Here is a 20,598-nt window from a genome sequence, read left to right as displayed (position 1 = left end):
TGATTGTCTAGGAATTCTTCTATCCTCTTCCCCGTGGTGTCACAATGGGGATTTCCCCATAGAGTATTATGACTATTAAAGTCTCCCATGAGTATATATGGAGAAGGGAGTTGGGCTACTAGGCCATCCAGGTCCTTGTGTGTTACAGTAAGATTAGGAGGAATGTATATGGAACATATTGTAACAGTTCTCTGCAGGGTTAAACGCACCGCTGTTACCTGTAAATTAATGTTCACATTGATGCGACTATGAATCACATTGTTTCTGATTAAAATGGCTGTACCGCAGTCTGTCTATTAGTAGGACCAAAAGTGTTTAACATTTTTACATTTTAAAAGAGAAGGTAAAATTTGGTGGTAGTTTTGTCTCCTGAAGACAAAAACCAAGGGGGTTGAGAATTGTAACTAAGCGTTGCAACTCTGCAAAATTTGCCCCGAGTCCACGACAGTTCCATTGGATAAAAATATTTTCCATTCTCATGTAGGAAAAATAGGAATATTTCCCCTTATCTTCTTTGTGCATCTGATTCTCTGTATTTCCTTCTCCTTGATCCATGTAGGGCATTCTTTTGATGCAGCCAAATGGTCTCCTGAACAATTACAGCATTTTGGTGATTTTTGACAGCTCTCGATGTTGTGGTCTTCTTCACCACACTTGCAACTGTTTGACCCATGTCCGTATTTTTGACAATTAAAACATCATAATGGATTGGGCACGAATAAATCCACTGTGACACTCAGATATCCGATTTGAATTCTTTCTGGGGGAAGAGGCTTATTAAAAGTGAGGATGTATGTACCGGTTTTGATAACTCTGTCCTCTCTTTCGATTATTATTCTTTTCACATTTACTACTCCTTGGGGTTTGAGCTCACAGGTAATTTCATCTTCATCTACATCATCCAATTCTTTGGTGCAGATCACTCCTTTGCTGCAGTTTAATATTGGATGAGATGCCTTTATTTGAACTCCAGCGAGTAGTGTGGCTCGTAGTAAATTCTCTGCATTTGCCTTTTTACAGCATTCCACTAGAATTTGTCCAGATCGTAACTTTTTCACTTCTTTCACTGTTCCTGCTATTCCTGTGATACCCTTGTGTATAGCAAATGGAGAAAGTTTAGTGATTGGCAAATCTGGTGATGCTGCTTCAAGGATTATAAACCTTGTCCACTCTTCACTATTTGGCATGAGTAAACATTTACTCTCTGAAATACAGTCTGTTTCAAAGTCTAAAAACCGCTTTTTGGAAGTGTGTTTTGAAGCAATATTTTAAGTTTTATGTTTCATCATTCTTATTCCCCACCCACCTTGGAGCCCCCAAAAAAGGGATGCACAGCGCCGCGGAATTCCAGCAGAATATGCATCAGGGCTATAAGAATGATATACTCGAGCAGGTAGAGCAGATTGTAAACTGCTCTATCCACTCAAATGACCCTTAGCCAATGTTTACTTGGGGATTCTGGAAAATTAGCAGTTGTTGAGCTATCACAGAATTCTCAGAGCATGTCTTCACCAGCCGATTGATTGGAGTGAGCCATTCCAACCTCCCGTCTAGGTGAAGTATGAACCAAAGTACAGTGTTAAAATAGTGGCAGCCGCAGCAAACTGTATTTCTCAGGCACCAGGATCTCTTCCTCCACCGACACAGGTCGCAAATTACGGCAAACAAGTCGCCCCTTTTTAATCGCTCCTTGCGAACATCATTGGGGTACTGAGGACCTATTTTACTCTGGATCCTTACAGAGAGATGAAGGATGGTATTAGCACATCTAGATGGAGAAGGCGTGTGCAAAAGGTATAATCAAGAAAGTTGTAACCCTCATGAGGGGGGCTCAAGGGTTGTTCTCTCTTGCCCAAGGAGAAGACCCTAGCACTACGGAGGGAATGAGCGTGCCACTGATCCTTTCACGAGCTACCACCAAGAAGATGGGTCTTGTGCCATACCTGGCATTTTACGTCATAACATAGCTTTATAATTTTTAAAAATGCTAAAATGTTACTTCTTTCCAAGTTGAAATTAGATTTTAAATGCCAGATTTTTTTAACCCGACTTCAAGTGGTTATATTGAAATCGGGAAAAGTTCCAATTTATTTTAGTTTGGCAACTACTTTACATTACACTTGCATAATATTTATTAATTTGCCAGGTCATTTGAGTGACTTGCAGTGCAAATCAATAGGTCTATTGCGTTTTCTGGGAATCGAACCCTTGACCTTGGTGTTGGAGTTGCTGGCGCAATACAGCAGTTTTTATTAGTGTCCGACCGATTTATTGGTCTAGCCTTTCACAGATATATCGTATCGGCATATGTTTTCCGATATGAAAACTTTTTTTTTCCAGATAATTTAATGCAGAAAACAATGCTTGGGGTGATTTAGAATTGGTGTCATAACGTAGTTTGTCCAGAAGAGAGCGCTCCAGCTCCATTGTTTAGAGCTGAGCTGACGGTGGTTTTGCAGACAGTGCAGAGTTAAGCGGTGTCTCCATGGTAAGTTTCTAACTAGTTTGTGAAATACATACTGGAATGTTAATAAACAATGACCCCATAATCGGTGAATTTTCACCCTCTAAAATCGATATCAGTCGGGCTCTAGTTTTTATAGTATAATTTTATTTGCAACCATGGTGTAAAACCACCATGTAGTGGACTAAAGCACTGAACTGGTAAGTAGAAGGTTGCTGGTTCAATCCCCACAGCCACCACCATTGTGTCCTTCAGCAAGGCACTTAACTCCAGGTTGCTCCAGGGGGATTGTCCCTGTGATAAGGGCACTGTAAGTTGCTTTGGATAAAAGCATCTGCCAAATGCATAAATGTAAATGTAAAACAGTCAGTACATCTACATGCACATTAAAAGCTCGATTTTAGTCGGACTAAAAAAATAACTCCTCTTTTTAACACGTAAACGCTTAAGTTCGACTGAAATCGTATCAGTCCGAATTTTCCGAAGACTAACAGACCTAGATAATGTGATTTTAGCTTGGCTTAAACCACCATGTACACATGTTAGACAGACCACAGCGGGCATACTTGTCATCCTTCTTCAAATATTCGATTACATGTTGTGTCATGTATACTTGGACAGACAGATGAAGACAGTAGCTCAACTACACAAAAACCCGATGTAGCTCGATTATAATGGCACAGGTAAACATACGGAGTGTGAAATAGACAGTTTTGTATAAGAATTTGTAAGGAGCAGTCACAAACATACAAAGTGACTCTGCAAACATTTAAGTGTAGACATGATACTGTAAAATGGCAATGTCAGGCACATGCTCACCGATCTCTCGCTTGCGGTCATTGGTGGTGCAGCTGTGAAAAAACTCTGTCATAAGACTCTCGAGGGCCCGTAAGGAGCCCTCCTCTGATGCCTTCAACAGATAGAGAGAAAGATAGATGGGGGAAGGGCAGAGGAGAAAGATGACAAGTTAATATTTCCAGCTCAACCACATCTCTAATGCATATGCTCTAATATTCATACTGTATCCAGATTAAAAGGCTTTATCAGACAGTGATAATAAAACATTTCCACTATTTAGAATTTACATGAAAATGTATGCTAGATCAAGAATATTCCCCCAGATATTGTCCTAACTAGCTGAACAGAGAACATTTTCATGTCAAACAGTGTAGCTGATGTGTATTTATATTTGACTTTAAATTCGATTCCAATTCAGAAGCTCTCGATTTGATTCGATATCGATTCATATGAGTATATTTCAGTTATAATGTCCCTTTTGCTTAATGAAATAAATGATCTCTATACAGGGGACCTTCTAACCAGGTACATTATGAAAATATTAATTTTACTAATCATATTTTATTCGTTTTTCATCAATTTGGTCACATTTGAGCTTTTTAACCCTTAAATGCATGGTAATTTTCCCAAACACTCGTACATATTCCGGACTACAGAGACCCGGTACTTATATCTATCAAAAATGGATACATTGATATTTATATTTTATTTGGGGGCATTTCTCAGCAAATATTAATATGTGATTAACTGTGACTAATTCTATAAATTATATTAATCGTTTGACAGCCCTACTTGATATTCAATATACAACCCCAATTCCGAAAAAGTTGAGACAGTATGAAAAATGCTAATAAAACACAAAGGAGTGATTTGTAAATGATATGCACCATTTGCTATATTGACAGCACAACATTATATATCTTTTACCTTGTGAATATTATTTATTTATTTTATGTACAGTAATTTCAAATCAGATGATTGCAACACATTCCAAAAAAGTTGGGTCAGTCGAGTGCTTACCCCTGTGAAACATCACCATTTCTTCTAATAACACTTAAGTATTTAGGCACTGAAGACACAAGTTTGTTAAGTTTAGAAAGTGGAATTTTCCCCCATTCATCCATTATGCAGGTCTTTCGCTGCACAATTGTCTTTGTTGCCGTACTGTGCGTTTCATAATGCACCACACATTCTCAATTGGAGATGGTCAGGACTGCAGGCAGGCCAATCTAGCACCCGCACTCTCCGCTTATTCGGCCAGTATGTGGTTTGAAGTTGTCCTGCTGAAAATTCCAGGACGTCCCTGGAAAAGACGGTGCTGGATGACAGTATATGTTGCTCCAAAATTTTTACATATCTGTCTGCATTCATGGTTCTCACAGATGTGCAAGTTACCCATGCCATGGGCACTGATACACCCCTGACCCATACGGACACTGGCTTTTGGACCTGATGCTGATAACAGCTTGGATGGCCCTTTTCCTCTTTGGCCCAGACAACACGACGACTGTGTTTTTCAAAAACTATTTGAAATGTGGACTCTTCAGAACAACAAAAAAAAAAAAAAAAAAAAAAAAACACAGTTCCACTGTTCAACTTTCCATCTAAGATGAGACCGAGCCCAGAGAAGTTGGCAGAGCTTCTGGACAGTGTTGATGTATGGCTTCTCCTTTACATAGTAAAGTCTTAACTTGCATCTGTGGATGCAGTGGTGAGTGGTGTTGACTAACAAAGGTTTACTAAAGTTTTCCCAAGCCCATGTTCATGATATCCATTACAGATGAATGATGTTTTTTAAGTCAGTGACGTCTGAGGGATCAGAGATTATGCACATTCAGAAGTGGTTTTCATTTTGCCCTTTACGCACTGAGATTTGACCATATTCCTTGAATCTTTTAAATATATTGTGCACTGTAGAGGGTGAAATGCCCAAAATCCTTCCAATTTTTCTTTGTGGATCATTGTTCTCAAAGTGATGGATTATTTGCTGAAGCATCTGTTGTCAAAATGTCAAGTCTCGAACGATCCTTGATCTTGAAGGTCTAGGATGTTTTTGTAGACTCCTTATATACTATGACACGATTGCCTCACCTCTTTAACATCTCCTGTTTCCCATTGCCTTGTTATTTTAACTCATCAAATTGTCTTAAATTGCCCCTGTCTCAACTTTTTTAGAGCGTGTTGCAATCATGTGATTTGAAATTATGTTACATAAAAAAAAAATAAATAAAAAAAAATTTAAATTCACAAGGTAAAACATCATAATGCATAGTTGTAGTGCTTTCAATATAGCAAAGGGTGAACATAATTTACAAATCACTCCTTTTTGTTTTTATTAGCATTTATCATACTGTTCCAACTTTTTCAGAATTGGGGTTGTAATATATATAGCTATCATATGGCTTCAGAAGACTTAGAATATTGCGCAAGTAATGTGGACTACTTTTATGGTTTTGAAGGACATTGAGGTTAGTAAATGATGACTTTACTACCATCTCTTTTAGACAGTTGTAGAGGGAATTAAATACCAATGCATCACGTTGCTTTTTTCCTTTACTTTTCTTAACAACTTACCATTTACAGTGCACACTGAAAATACTCTCGCATACAAGTGTGAGTGCACAGAAAAGTGAAAAAGGAGGAAGAGGAAAACAGGAAGTGGGCTTCTGGTGATGCTCAGGGTTCTGAATTCTTTGTATGAGTCATGACACGTCGCATAACTTCAGTGCGATTGTGACGTCAGAATGGAAGAAGAATGCGTTTGATTTCCTCATTACTGCTCAGATTATCATGAACTCAGGACATAGTTAGATGCAGAATCTTATTTTCTTAACGAAGAGATTAATTTATGTGAATACCACCTGGTACTAGATGCATTTGGTTTGCTTTCATATCTAAAATATCAATAGCTACTGTAAATGCATTTCATAAGACACCACATTATGCACACACCTACATTTCAAATTATTTGACAGCTACTTTTGGACTAAATCAATCAACCTTAAACATATAGTACAGAACCATATGAATATTTTCAAATGCATAAAAGTAAAAGTAAAAGCAAAAGCAAAAGCAATGCAACTCCAAGGCCTTGGTGGCGATATAAAAAGTGCATGTATTTTCAATTAAACAGACATTGCATAATACACATTTTAGATCAGACTGCTGATTGTTTGTATTGTGCATTTATATGCATGAATGTTGACTCACCATGCCTGGGCTCTGATCTTTAATGCGGCTATAATATGTGATGGATCCGGTTCTGTTCGCTCATGCTTCCTCGAGGGCCTGTATTTCTCACCTCCTGGAAGCACCGAAAGCCCGCATCGCTGTCCCGCACACGCCCTGGCCCGGTTCGGGCTGGCGGACACTTGTTATATTTGTTGATCTTGCGCGAGCTGTAGGGGGGCGAGACTGTGGCTGCCGCTGCACGGATCCACGGAGATAAGCCGCATGAAACGACTGCGCAAATTAGAGAAAATGAACACAACACCGGTGGTAAAAATATGTCGGGACTCTAGTCTTTGCGTCTCAGGCGGTGTTAGCTTCGTAAGGGGCTCGGTGCTTTAATTTGAGCCCTGAAAAGGTTGGTAAAGCCACTCCTTGAGTTGGTCAGGTCGCTCTTTCCGTGGAGGCCTCTCGCAGCTTCCTCTCCTTTGCCCATTAAACTGGCGGAAGTGACGTCTTCATCATAGAAGTACTAAATAAGCGGGTAGAATGGCAAGTAGCGTGAAACAGTGGTTACTTCAGTGGGCGTGGCTTAGTGGCTCGGAAGTTGTCTCTAATTGGTCAGCTTTGGCGAACTTTTGTGTCCCGCAGGGTGATATCAGAAATTTAATTCATTTTAGGATTTTACATTATGATCTGAGCTTTATTAGGTGGAATCAACTAATAATTTACTCAAAATCAGAAACAATTCCTTAGCAAGTTAAATGTGTTAAATGTTTTTACATTGGAGGAGTTTCATTTTTCCGCACTTTCAAAAAGTGCCCTCAGTTAAAGAATCTTTTTACTATTTTACTTTAAATGTGTTTTCAATTTAAATATTTTATAAGTTTCTTAGTGTTGTTATTTGGGTGTATTTTTATTGCAGTACTTTGACTAATATAGCCAATAGTCCAGTCAACGAGAAAGAGATTTTTTGTTTTTTTATTTATTATTATTATTATTATTTGTGTGTGTGTGTGTGTGTGTGTGTGTGTGTGTGTGTGCAAATTTCTTTTTTCATAAACATATTAATACAAATACAATAAAGCGTTTTTTTTCTTCAGTAATGTACATATTTTCTTTGTTTCCAATCATACAATTAAAAAAAATTAAACAAATTACTTTTTCAACAGAATAAATGTTTTAGTCAATTTTCTTATTACTTGTCATTATAATCAGGAAGTCGTAAAAACTTCTTTTAACCTATTCAAGATGAAAGAACAGCAAAAGTGGAGCGCTGAAACGGATGGTGCAATCGCGTGACACCTGTTACTTTTCTCAGCGCTGTTTAGGATTGACCAATCATAGTCGTTTGTAATTACTGGATAAGGCATTTTTAAAACCAAGATTTTTAAAGCGTTGTTTTTTTTTGTTTTTTGGTAGGGAGCAATCCGTGGGTTCAATAGATTTAAACGATTATACTTGTTATTGTACAAATTTCTCCAATAAGAAAAAAAACGTCCTGAGATTTACATGCGGCTCAATGGAGGACTCGGCTGTCTGAGCCGCCGTGCGTCCCCTGGAGGAAGCCATCTTTGCGCACCATTAGAAACAGTTATTAGTAGCTAGTTAGCAGTAACATTCACCACTAAATGATCTGTACCCATTAAACTACCGGAAGTGAAATCTTAATCTTGGGCCGGATGAAACCGGCCGCAACGAGACACATGTTTTTTGTTTTAGACACATGTTGGGTACTGTATGCACTATGAGGATGCAGATATTACCTCATTATTACACAGTATGCATCCTGTACCCAATGTGTTTTATTAGTTAATTTGATTAATCATTGTATTATATATTATTAACAATACTAATAGGATAAGAAAGGATTTCAATATTTAAATTATTTTATTCATTCAATAGCGTATTTGTGTTTTTAGGTTAGTGTGGTGGTCCGTTCATATTAGAATGGATTTGGTTGGTGCTGATCTTACAAAAAAAGTACTGTTACTTACTATTATATAAAAAATACTTTTATATAAATTGGCCATTCAAAAAAAGAATAGCGGTTGACCACTAGCTAATACCATGGTACCATGTTCAAATAATACCATGATACTTTCTGAGTGATTCGTTAGTGCGGTCGATTTGTGCCGGTAATGGGGCTCTTGTGAACAGTCATTTCTGGTTGTGTAAGTGAAGAGCTTGTGTTTGTCTTCTAGTTGTCTAATGTGGTTTGCTCAACGGCTTCATCTTATGCAACCCATCAGCTCCACTACACACTGAGTAAGACTGCAAATTGAATGGTTAATAAATACAGAAGCATACACTTTACGAGGAAAAGACGACTCAAATAAATAAATACATACCGTTTATTTCTTTGCTCTATAAAAGATATATTTCTTGAAATATTGCACACAAAACATTATCTAGGTCACATTAAAAAACAGGAAGTGATCCACGGCTTACAACACTTTAAGGATCTCCCACAGACATCAACTTTGTTTTTGACAAGTTCTGAGTTGCATAACTTAAAGTTAGAGCACAATGTAAATTCTATGGATATAATTTTGTATACCTGTATATATACAGCTCTGGAAATAATTAAGAGACCATTGCAAATCATCAGTTTCTCTGGATTTACTATTTATAGGTATCTGTTTGAGTAAAATGAACATTTTTGTTTTATTCTATAAAGTACTGACAACATTTCTCCCAAATTCCAAATATAAATATTGTCATTTAGAGCATTTATTTGCAGAAAATGACAACTGGTCAAAATAACCAAGAAGATGCAATGTTTTCAGACCTCGAATAACGTAAAGGAAACAAGTTCATATTCATTTTTAAACAACACAATACTAATGTTTTAACTTAAGAGTTCAGAAATCAATATTTGGTGGAATAACCCTGATTTTCAATCACAGCTTTCATGTGTCTTGGCATGCTCTGTACCAGTCTTTCACATTGCTGTTGGGTGACTTTATGACACTCCTGGCACAAAAATTCAAGCAGCTCAGCTTTGTTTGATGGCGTGTGGCCATCCATCTTCCTCTTGATCACATTCCTGTGGTCTGGAGATTGGACTGGCCATGACAGGGTCTTGATCCAGTGGTCCTCCATCCACACCTTGATTGACCTGACTGTGTGGCATGGAGCATTGTCCTGCTGGAGAAATCAATCCTCAGAGTTGGGGAACATTGTCAGAGCAGAAGGAAGCAAGTTTTCTTCCAGGATAACCTTGTACGTGGCTTGATTCATGCGTCCTTCACAAAGACGAATCTGCCCGATTCCAGCCTTGCTGAAGCACCCCCAGATCATCACCTATCCTCCACCAAATTTCACAGTGGGTGTGAGACACTGTGGCTTGAAGGCCTCTCCAGGTCTCTGTCTAACCATTAGATGACCAGGTGGAGGATCGGTGATGATCTGGGGGTGCTTCAGCAAGGCTGGAATCGGGAAGATTCGTCTTTGTGAAGGACGCATGAATCAAGCCACATACAAGGTTATCCTGGAAGAAAACTTCTTCTGCTCTGACCATGTTCCAGAACTCTGCGGATTGAGGGCCAATGGATCAAGATCCTGTCATGGCCAGCCCGATCTCCAGACCTGAACCCCATTGAAAACCTCTGGAATGTTAAAAATTTATATGAACTGGTTTTCTTTGCATTATTCGAGGTCTGAAGACACTGCATCCTTTTTGTTATTTTGACCAGTTTTCATTTTATGCAAATAAATAATTGGAATTTGGGAGAAATGCTGTCAGTACTTTATAGAATAATTTTACTCAAACACACCTATAAATAGTAAATCCAGAGAAACTGGTAATTTTGCAGTGGTCTCTTAGTTTTTTCCAGAGCTGTACATACAGTATATTTATATATATATAATATATATGATTTTATTGATATTTTATTGTATCATTTTAGATTTTTATATTATATATATATATATATTTCTAAATCCATTTAAAAAACATTTTGCACAATACATCTGTAAAAACACAGTAAAACTGTTATAAAATAAAGCTAAAATAAATAAAACTATTTGTGTGGCTGAACAATTAGCTGGTTTAGTCTGTTAAATTTTTGTCCTTCGTTTGGCAGCATTGTCTCAGTTCTTGTATATGATAGGCCCACGCTCTGTCCGCGCCTTCCCCCTCTACCTTACACGCCGTCCAATCAGTGAACGGAAAGCGTCCCGCCACAATCAAAGCATCTTCAGGGAGTTCAGCCAGTAGCTTCTTTTGTAAAAGACTTAGCTGGTAAACACACACAGACCCACAGAACACAATATAAATAAGTCTTTACTCTCAAAAATGTCATGGAAATAAAGTCTTAATACTTATTACTATTAAAGTCCTGTATTACTCACAGCACTGTAGTCATATATACAGATACTGGTAATTATTGGCAATATTGCTGCACTCATTCACACTTAATCTTATTAATGAAAATATGATTAAGGAATCACTGCATTACTCACCACACTAGGGGCCAGAAATACTGTTACATTCTTATAAGTTGACAGATCAACCTGGAAACACACACAAATGCATACATTTTTTATATTGTCTATTAGTCATAGTTTGTTTCTGTAAGAGAACCTGTTTGACAATATAGTACTATAGTATAGCATAGTATAGTATAGTTTATATACAGTATAAGAGAATTTGTTTGAGTATATAGTAGTGTAGTATAGTGTATATATATAAAATAATTTCTTTGAGTGTATAGTAGTATAGTGTGGTACAGTACAATATGGTATAGTGTAGTATAGGCTATATATAAGATAAATTATTTGAGTATACAGTATAGTAGCATATTATAGTATAGCATAGTCTATATACAATATAAGAGAATTTGTTTGTGTACAGTTTATTTTAGCAAAATATAGTCTATATATAAGATCATTTATTTGAGTATGTAGTAGTGTAGAATAGTATACAGTAGTATAGTATAGTATAGGCTATATGTAAGATAATTTGTTTGAGTATAGTATGGTATAGGATAGTGTAGTCTACATCAGGGGTTGGTAACCTATGGCACTATGGAGGGGTAATCACTGGCACGCCAGCAACGGCGAGAGAGGAGTAGATGATTTTATCATATGAAATTCCGCACCTGCATTGCAATCTACATATTGATGTAATCCTTCCTCATGATCATGCAGAGTGTTTTCATGAGCTGAATGGGAGGCTAAACAAAAAGTTAAAATGTGACGAGACTGCAGTACACCCAACAGACTCGTGCAGCGTGTGCAAGCCATTCACACATCACGAGCCGGCAGCGCTTCATATTCGGTTAATCACGGCAGTAAATGCGCCTGCTTTGCTTCGAACAGGCTGCGCGGATGACAGCCTACATTCTGTGTTTCATTTGTTTCTTTGTGCTTTCAGAACAACACGTGATGTAATGAAAACACCACTATTAATCCTTGAGATTTCCAACCCAGCATACAGGTACACCCTTAAACCATAGTCACACTCAAAATTACATTAAACGATTAAAAGAGAAAACATAAACCCACACTGTGGGGTTCAAAAATCTGAGTCTATTCAAAATATAAATGAAACCTGGAAATAAAGTTTTAGGATTTTGCAGGTGCAATTCACCGAAAAGGGCTAAATAGTTGATCGGCTTGTGATACGCGAATGGCTTTCACTCGTCACACTTTAATAGTGTTTTTAGTCTCTTATTCAGCAAATGAAAACACATTGCGTGATCATGAGGAAGGATGACATCAAAATGTAGATTGGAATGCAGGTGCGAAAATAAATAGTCTATATATAAGAGAATTTGTTTGAGTATGTAGAAGTTTAGTGTAGCATAATACAGTATAGTATAGTATAGTCTATATATAAGAGAATTTGTTTGAGTATGTAGTAGTGTAGTATAGTATAGTCTATATATATAAGAGAATTTGTTTGCGTATGTAGTAGCGTAGTATAGTATAGGCTATATATAAGATAGTTTGTTTGAGTATAATATGGTATAGGATAGTATATTCTAAATCTAAGATCATTTGTTTGCATATACACTAGTATCATATGGCATTCTATAGTATAGTATAGTCTCTATATAAGAGAATTTGTTTGAGTATGTAGTAGAGTAGTATAGTATAGTATAGGCTATATATAAGATCATTTGTTTGAGTATAGTATGGTATAGGATAGTATATTCTAAATCTAAGATCATTTGTTTGCATATACACTAGTATCATATGGCATTCTATAGTATAGTATAGTCTCTATATAAGAGAATTTGTTTGAGTATGTAGTAGAGTAGTATAGTATAGTATAGGCTATACAGTGGTGTGAAAAAGTGTTTGCCCCCTTCCTGATTTCTTATTGTTTTGCATGTTTGTCACACTTAAATGTTTCAGATCATCAAACAAGTTTAAATATTAGTCAAAGATAACACAAGTAAACACAAAATGCAGTTTTTAAATGAAGGTTGTTATTATTAAGGGAAAACAAAATCCAAACCTACATGGCCCTGTGTGAAAAAGTGATTGCCCCGTAAACCTAATAACTGGTTGGGCCACCCTTAGCAGCAACAACTGCAATCAAGCGTTTGCGATAACTTGCAATGAGTCGCTGTGGAGGAATTTTGGCCCACTCATCTTTGCAGAATTGTTGTAATTCAGCCACATTGGAGGGTTTTCGAGCATGAACTGCCTTTTTAAGGTCATGCCACAGCATCTCAATAGGATTCAGGTCAGGACTTTGATTAGGCCACTCCAAAGTCTTCATTTTGTTTTTCTTCAGCCACTCAGAGGTGGACTTGCTGGTGTGTTTTGGATCATTGTCCTGCTGCAGAACCCAAGTTTGCTTCAGCTTGAGGTCACAAACAGATGGCCAGAGGTTCTCCTTCAGGATTTTTTGGTAGACAGCAAAATTCATGGTTCCATTTATCACCGCAAGTCTTCCAGGTCCTGAAGCAGCAAAACAGCCCCAGACCATCATACTACCACCACCATATTTTACTGTTGGTATGATGTTCTTTTTCTGAAATGCGGTGTTACTTTTACGCCAGATGTAATGGGACACACACCTTCCAAAAAGTTCAACTTTTGTCTTGTCAGTCCACAGAGTATTTTCCCAAAAGTCTTGGGGATCATCAAGATGTTTTCTGGCAAAAATAAGACGAGCCTTAATCTTCTTTTTGCTCAGCAGTGGTTTTCGTCTTGGAACTCTGCCATGCAGGCCATTTTTGCCCAGTCTCTTTCTTATGGTGGAGTCATGAACACTGACCTTAACTGAGGCAAGTGAGGCCTGCAGTTCTTTGGATGTTGTTGTGGGGTCTTTTGTGACCTCTTGGATGAGTCGTCGCTGCGCTCTTGGGGTAATTTTGGTCGGCCGGCCACTCCTGGGAAGGTTCACCACTGTTCCATGTTTTCGCCATTTGTGGATAATGGCTCTCACTGTGGTTCTCTGGAGTCCCAAAGCTTTAGAAATGGCTTTATAACCTTTTCCAGACTGATAGATCTCAATTACTTTCTTTCTCATTTGTTCCTGAATTTCTTTGGATCTCGGCATGATGTCTAGCTTTTGAAGATCTTTTGGTCTACTTCACTTTGTCAGGCAGGTCCTATTTAAGCGATTTCTTGATTGAGAACAGGTGTGGCAGTAATCAGGCCTGGGTGTGGCTAGAGAAATTGAACTCAGGTGTGATAAACCACAGTTATGTTTTAACAGGTGGGGCAAACACTTTTTCACACAGGGCCATGTAGGTTTGGATTTTGTTTTCCCTTAATAATAACAACCTTCATTTAAAAACTGCATTTTGTGTTTACTTGTGTTATCTTTGACTAATATTTAAACTTGTTTCATAATCTGAAACATTTAAGTGTGACAAACATGCAAAAAAATAAGAAATCAGGAAGGGGGCAGACACTTTTTCACACCACTGTATATAAGATAATTTGTTTGAGTATAATATGGTATAGGATAGTATATTCTAAATCTAAGAGAATTTGTTTGTGTATACACTAGTATCGGATGGTATTCTATAGTATAGTCTATATATAAGAGAATTTGTTTGCGTATGTAGTAGCGTAGTATAGTATAGTATAGTATAGTATAGGCTATATATAAGATAGTTTGTTTGAGTATATGGTATAGGATAGTATATTCTAAACCTAAGATAATTTGTTTGTGTATACACTAGTATAATATGGCATTCTATAGTATAGTATAGTCTATATATAAGAGAATTTGTTTGCGTATGTAGTAGCGTAGTATAGTATAGGCTATATATAAGATAGTTTGTTTGAGTATAATATGGTATAGGATAGTATATTCTAAATCTAAGATAATTTGTTTGCATATACACTAGTATCATATGGCATTCTATAGTATAGTATAGTCTCTATATAAGAGAATTTGTTTGAGTATGTAGTAGAGTAGTATAGTATAGTATAGGCTATATATAAGATCATTTGTTTGAGTATAGTATGGTATAGGATAGTATATTCTAAATCCTAGATAATTTGTTTGCGTATACACTAGTATCGTATGGTATTCTATAGTATAGTATAGTCTCTATATAAGAGAATTTGTTTGAGTACAAGTATATAGTATTATAGTATAGTATAGCATAGTATGGTACTGTATAATATAGTAGAGTCTATATACAAAATAATTTGTTTGAAGTAGTATAGGACAGAATAATATAGTATGGTATAGTATAGTCTCCGTACACTAAAATTTGTTTGAGTATACAGTAGTATAGTAAGTATACAGTAGTCAGTGCTGGGTAGTAACGGATTACATGTAAACTGGATTACGTAATAAGATTACAAAAATCAAGTACTTGTAAATGGATTAAATGACATATTAAAATACTTGTAATAAGACTACAGTTACTTTTTTATAGATTACATATTGTAACAATTAAGGATGGCAAAGGAGGAAGCTGGAACCGGCTTGACAAACACATAGACATTTAATAACACTTTTCAGTGTATAAAGAAACAAAAACACGCACTGCTTTTCAGCCAGCTACGTCAAATCATAAAACACACACAAGAATGCAGACAAGCTTCATGCATCTCTCTCCCCTCTGCCGCTGTCTCTTCTCCTTAAATACTCCCACCTCCCCTTGCTGAAACACGAGGCCAGTGTGGCGCGCATGTGGAAGTCATTCGCCACTTATGTTTACGGCCTCACTCTGCCCAGACGCCGCTCGGCTCCGCCCTGCTCACCATACATATTAACAAGGCAATGGAAGTAAATTGTTAATAATTTATTGATCATTTTCATATCAATATCATCATATTCATAGATTTTTTTGGTCATTAATGTTCATAATGCTGCTATTGTTTTATGCACTTAAAATGAATTTGACGTCTCAGTGTTTTGAATTATAAACTTTGGCCATGCACTGTCATTACTGTTAGATTTAATGTTTATTTCATTCATGTAATGTTTAATGCACTTTTTAAAAATGTCCTAAGGAGCTCTTTTTGGTAGTAATAAAGAATGGAATACATTTCTTCCTCTTTGTACTTTTATGTTAAAATGATTATCCAACTCAAACGCATGTAACATAAAATAAAACAGAATTAGGTTGAAAGTAATCCAAAAGTAATCAGATTAGATTACCCCAAAAATTTAATCTATGAGATTACGTTACTGATTGCATTTTTTATCATGTAATTTGTAATCAGTACCTGATTACAATTCACAAGTAATCCGCCCAGCACTGACAGTGGTATAGTATAACATGGTATAGTCTATTTATAATAGAATTAGTCTGAGTATAGTCTAGTATTTTATGAGGAGGGTTGAGATATTCACATTACCTTCCACAGGTCCTCTCGTCGATATGAAACACTTCTGTGATGTCCGGCTCTCCACGCATGAAAGTATGCAAGACGAACAAGCCAGGGGTTGAGTTCATATCCTACCGCAGGAGAGAATCCCTGAAGATGTGCTTCTAATACCTGCACACATTCAAAACAGACTTCAGTATGTACATATACATAAACATCAAAACATACTGTACCGGGGCCTGGGTAGCTCAGCGAATATTGACACTGACAACCACCCTTGGAGTCGAGAGTTCGAATCCAGGGCGTGCTGAGTGACTCCAGTCAGGTCTCCTAAGCAACCAAATTGGCCCGGTTGCTAGGGAGGGTAGAATCACATGAGGTAACCTCCTCGTGGTCGCGATTAGGGGTTCTCACTCTCAATGGGTGTGTGGTAAGTTGTGCGTGGATCGCGGAGAGTAGCATGAGCCTCCACATGCTTTGAGTCTCCGCGGTGTCATGCACAACGAGCCACGTGATAAGATGCGCGTATTGACGGTCTCAGAAGCGGAGGCAACTGAGACTTGTCCTCCGCCACCCGGATTGAGGTGAGTAACCGCGCCACCACGAGGACCTACTAAGTAGTGAGAATTGGGCATTCCAAAAATTGGGAGAAAAAGGGGATAAAATAAAAATAAAAAAACATACTGTACCACTCCATTACATATACAATATGCATATATATTTACCCATAGCTTATAGAGGCACAAATGGAGGCCTTTATGTCACCAAACAACACGACAGTAATAATACTTGTTTAAGTCCTTAACACTAAGTATGAGCAACAGTAAGTGATGCTTCCCTTAGCGAATGCCACTAATAATAATGTCTAGTCTGGGTTCTGATCTGTATACATCCACAGGTCAAAAAGGACATTGACACTGTAATACAGTCTATAAATACAAAAAGGAACATTTCTCTCTGTCTAAAATTGTAGTGCTACATTTAATTAATTTAATCAATGAATCACTTACAATCCTGCCATCACCTGAGCCCAGGTCAGCGATGCCTCCAGACCGGCCTTTCAGCAGAGTCATAACGTTACGTACTTGAGATCTGCTCGCTGGCATATAAGGCACCTGCAACTCAGAAGCAGTTATTAGGCTGACAAATCACTTACCATATGCAGCATTAATACTGACACACTCCTCTGGTCGAATCTCACTTGCAATTTGAGTGGCACTCTGCGAAAGCCTGGCATGAGAATTCCTGCCCAGACGGCATAGACTGCCAAACCCGTGCCCGCTGTCAGCTGCAAGATTTGCCAGCCTCCCAATCGCTTTTCCTTAAACGGTGAAATGACTTCATCTTGTATGTCATCTTCCATGGCTAAAAATGAAAAACAGGCTGTGTTTCATTATTTATCTTAATAACCTCTCTTTATTGAATTATAAATGTTTATAGTGCACATGGGTTGATACCAGTCCCGAGGTCCAGGCTGAGACCGTGCACAACATCTTATCCAATTTTTGTGAGAGCGCTGATTCTAAGTGCAATTTCGTGCCAGCGCAAAGCGCAAGTGAGCGTGGAAGGTAGTGTTTGCGCAACTGTGGGTGTATTGTATGTTATTGTATGTCAAAGTGGCACAAAGCGCAATTTGCTATTTTCCTGAGAAATATGTTGATGCGCTAAAACGTTTCAATACCACCTCTTAACTCCGCGCAAAGTCCAAATTCAGTTCCGGAATTTGCAGTTTGGAGATTCCACCAGCAGGTGGTAATAAAGTTAATGTCCAAATTCTGAAAGTACAGAACATCAAATAATGTCCCTGACCATCGCTGTTGAAGCCGTTTGTTGAAACAAAAAAATTATGAGATTTGTGTTAAACTTTCTAGAGGTCATGGTTTATTTTTTCAGTTATTATTATTATTTTTATTGTTATGTATAAGTCACTGCAAAAAAGGCCGGCGGAAGAAGAACAGAGTCAAATGTTTGGATTTAATATGATTTTTTTTTGACCACTCCGTTATTTTGATTATATTTTCATTTCGTTTGAAGTGTAATTTGAATTTAGAAATATCTATGATTTAATTTTTTCATGTTTCAGTAAATTAATTTAATTTAAAAAAATCAAAATCGACCGGTAGAAGTGAAGTGCGTGCCGATTCAATCACTAGCCATGATTTGTGTGTCAGTAGATGTAATTCTCTGTAATTTAACGGAACCTACATTCATATAAACCACATTTCTGTGCGTATAAAAGGAGCGTGTCCCATTTAACAAGGTGCACAATAAAAGTAAATCCATTTGGTTATTCTTCCAATTCACTGCATACAGTCCATTTACACTACCAACTTCTTATGAATGTGCTGTCTTTGTTTAAATCACTGGTGCTTGAGGGAATGGACTATATAATAGGATGGAGACAGTGCCAGAGAAAAACCTCCATTGAGCCGATTAGCGGCTTGTGCGCATGATTTCACCAAACCCACTTGCGCCTAGACTTAGCGCACGCTTGCATGAAAATACCCACTGACTTTGCGCTTATGAGTTAAGACATTGCGCTGCGAGGGGAACTAGGTATCTCAGCGAGTAAAGACACTGATTACCACACCTGGAGTTGCGAGTTTGAATCCAGGGCGTGCTGAGTGACTCCAGCCAGGTCTCCTAAGCAACCAAATTGGCCCGGTTGCTAGGGTGGGTAGAGTCACATGGGGTAACCTCTGTGGTCGCTATAATGTGGTTCGCTCTCGGTGGGGCGTGTGGCGAGTTGTGCGTGGATGCCGTGGAGAATAGCGTGAAGCATCCACACGCGCTACGTCTCCGCGGTAACGTGCTCAACAAGCCACGTGATAAGATGCGCGGATTGACGGTCTGAGATTCGTCCTCCGCCACCCGGATTGAGGCGAGTCACTACGCCACCACGACAACTTAGAGCGCATTGGAAATTGGGCATTCCAAATTGGGGAGAAAATTAAAAAAATCCAAAATAAATACATTGCGCTGCGCTTAACGCTTGCACGCTTAAAATAGGGCCCTTATGTTACCCAGATTTATGCAGTTTTTATAGAAAAGGAGAGGCTAGTCGAAATTAATTTTTGTGGTAATCAACATTATGCCACAAATGCTGTCGATTGATCTTAACTTGTTTTGAACCCGGAATATTCCTTTAAGCAAAAATGTGTGGCTTTTGAGAAGAGGTGTGCTACTACTTATTTGTTTTATATGTTTTTGCCTGCAAGATGATAAACAGGCAAAAAACAAACAAGCAAAACAAAAAGACTTGCACAGACAAGCACCACTCATATTTTTAATATATGGGATATATTGTTTGAGTATAGTATAGTCTATTTATAAGATAATTTGCTTGAGTTTGTAGTATAACTTATATCCCAAGAACATATCCTATAAAACTCTAGTTCTGCACGACTGAGAACATAAAATGGCAGATTTTCAGCTTTAATGTGCAATTATTCCATTATATAAATACAAATTACAGCCCTTTTTACATCATAATATCCATTTTAGAGGAATGAAAGGGAATTTAACATGTCCGGGGATGTGCAACTACATTGGTAATATATGAAGTGGAAGTATGAGGTAACATGAAAATGAACTGGTTTTATTCAATGTGAAATATGATTTAATATGACTCAAAAAGTGCTGGTTTAAGTAAAAAAAATGAACCTCACAATTGCAGGTTACTCTGTTTACAGTGTATATTCTGATTCTTGATGGTGCCTTGATGGTCACTCAACATGAAGACACATGAAGTCTCTGTAAATCAGATGTGAGGATGAAAAATAAAGGTTAAACTGTTCAAATAAAGTTAAACCAGAGACAAAGCTATTGTGTCACTGTCCAAACAAAAACATTCTCCATTTAATTTACAACATTTATTATGATTATTTGACATTAGAGACAATCTGGGCACAAGCTACTTGATTATAAACACGTCAGCACAGACAGGAAAATGTACTTCTATGGAATTCAAGAGAATATTATTAGTTTCAAGGCCGTAAATTGTACATGTTAAACTCGTTCCTTTAAAAAAGGAGATAAAAAAAATATATAATATTTATTTATTCCCAAACTATCGACTGAGGTGAGCGACTAACCTTCACTGTACTGTAGCTACAGCTGTAGAGATTACAGGAAGACACTTTCCGTTTACGATATTTCAAAATAAAAGTCCTTTTTTTTCATTTATTTATTCTTTTAGTTTATTTATGGCTGAATTTGAAAACATACAGGACATTTAACTCACATTAAATGAAAACATAAAAAACACGTGGGAGAAAAGAACAAAGCTTAAAACAAAGCTACATCGTTTTCATTTTTAATTGTAGATACATAAACCATTATTCTAAATGTGCTGGAATTAAATGGCTGTAATACTTTAAAATATTTCAGTATTTAATATTAAAAATTAA

At 37.3% G+C, this 20,598-nt stretch overlaps 2 protein-coding genes across 2 annotated transcripts in view; both read right to left on the bottom strand.

Annotated features, from left to right (window-relative positions):
• Positions 1–6,938, bottom strand: part of LOC127451972 (exportin-6-like) — a 40,021-nt gene extending 33,083 nt beyond the window's left edge. The window contains exons 1-2 of the mRNA XM_051717072.1: positions 6,473–6,938; positions 3,284–3,374 (exon numbers count right to left, since the gene is read on the bottom strand). Of these exons, the coding sequence (XP_051573032.1) occupies positions 3,284–3,374; positions 6,473–6,475 (94 nt within the window). The 5' untranslated portion in view covers positions 6,476–6,938. The remainder of the gene's footprint in view (positions 1–3,283; positions 3,375–6,472) is intronic.
• A 1,832-nt stretch (positions 6,939–8,770) lies between these two features.
• Positions 8,771–20,334, bottom strand: antkmt (adenine nucleotide translocase lysine methyltransferase). The gene is made up of 7 exons (XM_051717136.1): positions 20,284–20,334; positions 19,858–19,942; positions 17,391–17,554; positions 17,200–17,304; positions 16,220–16,360; positions 10,898–10,948; positions 8,771–10,673 (listed from the first exon to the last, which is right to left on the bottom strand). The coding sequence occupies exons 3-7, from the start codon at positions 17,550–17,552 to the stop codon at positions 10,485–10,487; spliced, it is 648 nt and encodes a 215-aa protein (XP_051573096.1). The 5' UTR covers positions 17,553–17,554; positions 19,858–19,942; positions 20,284–20,334; the 3' UTR covers positions 8,771–10,484.
• Positions 20,335–20,598: the final 264 nt, after the last annotated feature.

This window comes from Myxocyprinus asiaticus, chromosome 14, assembly GCF_019703515.2.
Source record: "Myxocyprinus asiaticus isolate MX2 ecotype Aquarium Trade chromosome 14, UBuf_Myxa_2, whole genome shotgun sequence".
Classification (NCBI taxonomy): Eukaryota; Metazoa; Chordata; class Actinopteri; order Cypriniformes; family Catostomidae; genus Myxocyprinus; species Myxocyprinus asiaticus.
The sequence above is the reverse complement of the archived record's forward strand: the minus strand, read 5'-3'. Positions and strand labels throughout refer to the sequence as shown.

Bases quoted from the DNA above. Each gene is read 5' to 3' on its own strand.
- antkmt (XM_051717136.1), bottom strand. From the start codon at position 17,552: ATGGAAGATGACATACAAGATGAAGTCATTTCACCGTTTAAGGAAAAG. The intron at 17,305-17,390 runs GTGAGATTCGAC...TCTGAGTTGCAG, and splicing joins GAGTGCCACTCAAATTGCAA to GTGCCTTATATGCCAGCGAG. The intron at 10,949-16,219 runs GTAATGTGAATA...GTGTGTTTCCAG, and splicing joins GACGAGAGGACCTGTGGAAG to GTTGATCTGTCAACTTATAA.